The sequence below is a fragment of the Nicotiana tabacum genome, chromosome 11, assembly GCF_000715075.1.
Source record: "Nicotiana tabacum cultivar K326 chromosome 11, ASM71507v2, whole genome shotgun sequence".
Classification (NCBI taxonomy): domain Eukaryota; kingdom Viridiplantae; phylum Streptophyta; class Magnoliopsida; order Solanales; family Solanaceae; genus Nicotiana; species Nicotiana tabacum.
The window spans coordinates 142,906,453-142,910,323 of record NC_134090.1 but is presented as its reverse complement, the minus strand read 5'-3'; the positions used below and the strand labels follow the sequence as shown (position 1 = coordinate 142,910,323).

Sequence of the window (3,871 nt, the reverse complement as noted above, 5' to 3'; positions counted from 1 at the left end):
GCTCTGTCAAAAGTCCTCAAAATATCGTTTTTATATGTATTTATACCAAGTAGGGTCTGGCCCAGACAAAAACACCTTCTCCTGCGTGAAATAGGACTCTGGCTCTATGAAATTTGTACAGTCAGGCCGCACCATGCGTCGTGCCATGCATCACACTAATGGAAATTATCAGCAGCCTCAACTTTTCGCATCAGGCAACATTTTACACTGCTGCGCCGCACCTTGCGGCGTCCTATGCGGCGCGGCAGTGTAATTTTCTCAGAGTGAACTTATTTCGTCCTCTTTTAACATCCCGACTTAGTACACGACCTCTGAACACGATCCTGACTTAATGTCTTGGGCTTTTACTCAGGCTTCAAAGCTCCAAATCACTTGAATTCATTCCATAACGCCTACATAGATCGGAATCACTCCTACAAGGCATAAAACACATATTTAGTTCAAAACACTAGCGATTAAAGCTCAAACTCAATTAAATTGCAGTAAATTAGAGTGCAATAAGCGACTAAAATACACAATTATAGCCTATCATCACAAATATTAGACATGATCCCCCGCCTGTGCTGACTTGACCAGCATGTCATCAATGTAGACTTCCATAGTTTTTCCCAGGTGTTCTTGGAACATTTCTGTTACCAATCTTTGGTACGTGGCTCCAACATTCTTTAATCTAAAAGGCATGAATTTATAATAGTAAGTCCCCCTATCTGTGATAAAGGAAGTTTTTTTCTTGTCTAAACGATCCATCTTTATATGATTATATACTGAATAGGCATCTAAAAAACTCAACAACTCATGCCCTGCAGTAGAATCAATTAGTTGATCTATATGCGGCAAATGAAATGAGTCTTTAGGACAAGCTTTATTTAAGTCAGTATAATCTACACAAACTCACCATTTCCCATTCTTTTTTGGTATTACTACAGTATTAGCTAGCTAGTTAGGATATTTTACCTCTAGTATGGACCCAATTTTTAAATGTTTTTGTACCTCATTCTGAATCACCTGATTTTTGAAGGATCCTTGCTTCCTTTTCTTCTGTTTGACAGGTGGATATGATAGATCTTCATTTAGCTTGTGAGTCATCACCTCCGGTAGTATACCTGTCATGTCTGAATGCGACCAAGTAAATCAATCTACGTTAGCTTGTAAAAATTTGACAATCTTCCTTTCATTTATGGGCTTAGCTTCATTCCAATATAAACTTTTCTATCTGGCCACTTCTTGGAAAGCATGATAGCCCGAGTTCTTCTATTGTTGTTTCAATGTTTTCATTCTCTTCTGGCTCTTGAACGACATTAGGCCTTGAATTTACGTCAATTTGTCCACCTTCAGTTGAAGTTTGTGCTACTGTGTCCTCAACCGAATTCTATAATTGCTATTTTTTATCTGCACCATCGTTCGCTATGCTCGAATCCGCCACTGAATTGATACTTCTAGAAGCATGCTGATCTCCACAGGTTTGTCTAATTTCCCATTATGAAGGGAACTTAATAACTTGATGTAAAGTAGATGGAACATCATCCATATCATGAATCCAAGGCGTGCCAAGTATCATATTATACGCCATGTCCCTATCTATTACTTGGAATTTTGTATCTTTGACAACTCCTTCTGCAAATGTGGTAAGCACTATTTCTCCTTTTGTAACAACGCTTGAATAGTCGAATCCAGATAAGGTACGTGCTTTGGGCACCACTTTGTCATCAGCTTGCATCTCGTTTTACCACCCTCAAAAGACTGATATTTACGAAACTACCTGGATCAATCAAAACTCATTTCACATTAGTATCATGTACAAGTAAAGATATTACCAGTGCATCGTTGTAAGGGATCATCATGTTATCTGCATCATCAAACGTTATACTGTTTTCTTTTAAAACTTGGCGAACTCGCTTTTCATAGGTAACCGTGACTTTTGAGGTCTTTTTTGCAGCTGTATATGTCATGCCGTTGACCTCCTCTCCTCTCCTTATCACATTAACCGTCCTTTTTGGTAATGGAGGTTTTGGTGGCTCTTGTCTATTCTTCATAAACGTTTGCTTACCCTTTTCACTAAACAAATCGACTAAATAACCTTGTTTTAACAAATGCTCTATTTCACCTTGTAGCAATCTGCAATCTGCTGTTTTATGACTGTGGTTATTATGAAACTCGCACCAGAAATCTGGATTTCTTTTGCTAGGATACGATCTAATTTCTTTTGGCCACCACACCTTATCTTCCATACTTCTTAAAACAACTACCAATTGAGAAGTACTAACATTGAAACTATAATCACCAATCTTTGCCTTTGTATTAACATTGTTGTCCCGCACATCTCGCTCTTTCTCGAACTTGGATGATGAACCCGCGTCTATGTCTCTTTATCTTGAACCATACCTTGGATTTTTTTGTTTAGAGCGGGAATCTCATCCTACTGGTCCCATGTAAGGTTCATACCAGTTCTTACCGGACCTTTTTTCGATTTTTGGTTTTCTTAAACTTGTTCTTTCATCACCCCTTGATTGAGTGATAGTGTCTTCTTCTATCCGCAGCTTCATACTGTACCTGTTGTACACATCATTCTAAGTTGTAGCAGGGAATTCTCGTAAGCTTTCCTTGAGTCTCCTTGTGGCTTCTAAGTTTTTTCATTTAAGTTACTTTCAAATTCCATGGCCGCCTAATTATCATGTATGTGTGGTAACATCATTCTTTCATATTGAAATCTATCCACAAATTCCCTAAGTAGCTCAGTATCTCCTTGTTTTATTTTGAAGATGTCTTCCATCCTCTTCTCAACGTTTTGAGCTCCCAAATGTGCTTTTATAAATGAATTTGCAAGCTCAGCAAAAGAATCAATAGAATGTTCTAGTAAAAGAGAATACCATGTTAGTGCTCCTTTCGTGAGTGTTTTGCCAAATATTTTACCAGTACCGACTCAATTTCTTGCTTGGTTAAATCATTACCTTTCACGCCAGTTATAAACGCAGTTACATGATCTCGTGGGTCGGTTGTTCCATCATACTTTGGAATATTGGACATTTTAAACTTCTTTAGAATCGACAAGGAAGCTGCACTTGGCTTCCAGCTCTATTTTAAATATTTGTCAATATCCACTCCTTTAATCACAGGTGGCACACCAGGTATTTGTTCTATGCGATCGCTCTGCTCCTTGGACTGCTTCTGCAAAGTTAGTACTAAACTTTGTAAATCAGAATTATTTGGTGTATCTGAACTTCCATCGCGAGATTTGCTGGGAGTTCCTCCGCTTCCCGAATTAGCAAGTCCCTAGCGTGGGTTTTCTATGGTTGCAGTGTTGTTTGGAGCATTGCTGATGTGTTCCGCAATTAGTTGTTTTAATGTGTCCACAGTAGTTTGCTTGTCTCCTTGTGGATCATTCGTGTGTAATGTTGATCTTTGAGGTGTCCCCTCCCGAGACTATCGAGGAGAATTTTGAGGTGAAGGGATTGGAGTTCCTCCCTCCTGTTGGTTCTGTTGGTTCAATTGGTTGTTGTTGTTGTTGGTAGTTGATATGATTGTTTGAACAAAAAGTGAATTTGGAGAGTGAAAAGATTATCAGATTCGTGGCAATGGAACCAATTTGTTTAACCAAAAATATATCTTTCGATCAAAATCTAATTTAAGAAGGAAACGGGTTACTGATAACCAAGTTTAGCTTCACTTTCTCAATGGTATAAAAGGAAAATAATAAGAATGACTAAGGAAATAATTGATTGCAAAGTCAAAGCAGAGAATTTCGAGAAAGTAGAAAAGTAAAGTGTATATTTCAATATTGCCTCACATGTGTCTTTACAAGTGAAATTCTTTTCTCTTATATAGAGATTTACAAATATAATGTTTCCTTTCATTAACGGCTAAATAATTATGA

At 37.9% G+C, this 3,871-nt stretch overlaps 1 protein-coding gene across 1 annotated transcript; it reads right to left on the bottom strand.

Annotated features, from left to right (window-relative positions):
• Positions 1-1,477: 1,477 nt before the first annotated feature.
• On the bottom strand, positions 1,478-2,228 carry LOC142166037 (uncharacterized). The gene is made up of 2 exons (XM_075224444.1): positions 1,815-2,228; positions 1,478-1,717 (listed from the first exon to the last, which is right to left on the bottom strand). Exons 1-2 carry the CDS (start codon positions 2,226-2,228, stop codon positions 1,478-1,480), a joined length of 654 nt encoding a protein of 217 aa, XP_075080545.1.
• Between the last annotated feature and the right edge of the window lie 1,643 nt (positions 2,229-3,871).

Coding starts and splice junctions, on each gene's coding strand:
- LOC142166037 (XM_075224444.1), bottom strand. CDS start 2,228: ATGGAAGATAAGGTGTGGTGGCCAAAAGAAATTAGATCGTATCCTAGC. Junction 1,718..1,814: donor TCCCTTACAACGATGCACTG/GTAATATCTTTA, acceptor TGGTAAAACGAG/ATGCAAGCTGATGACAAAGT.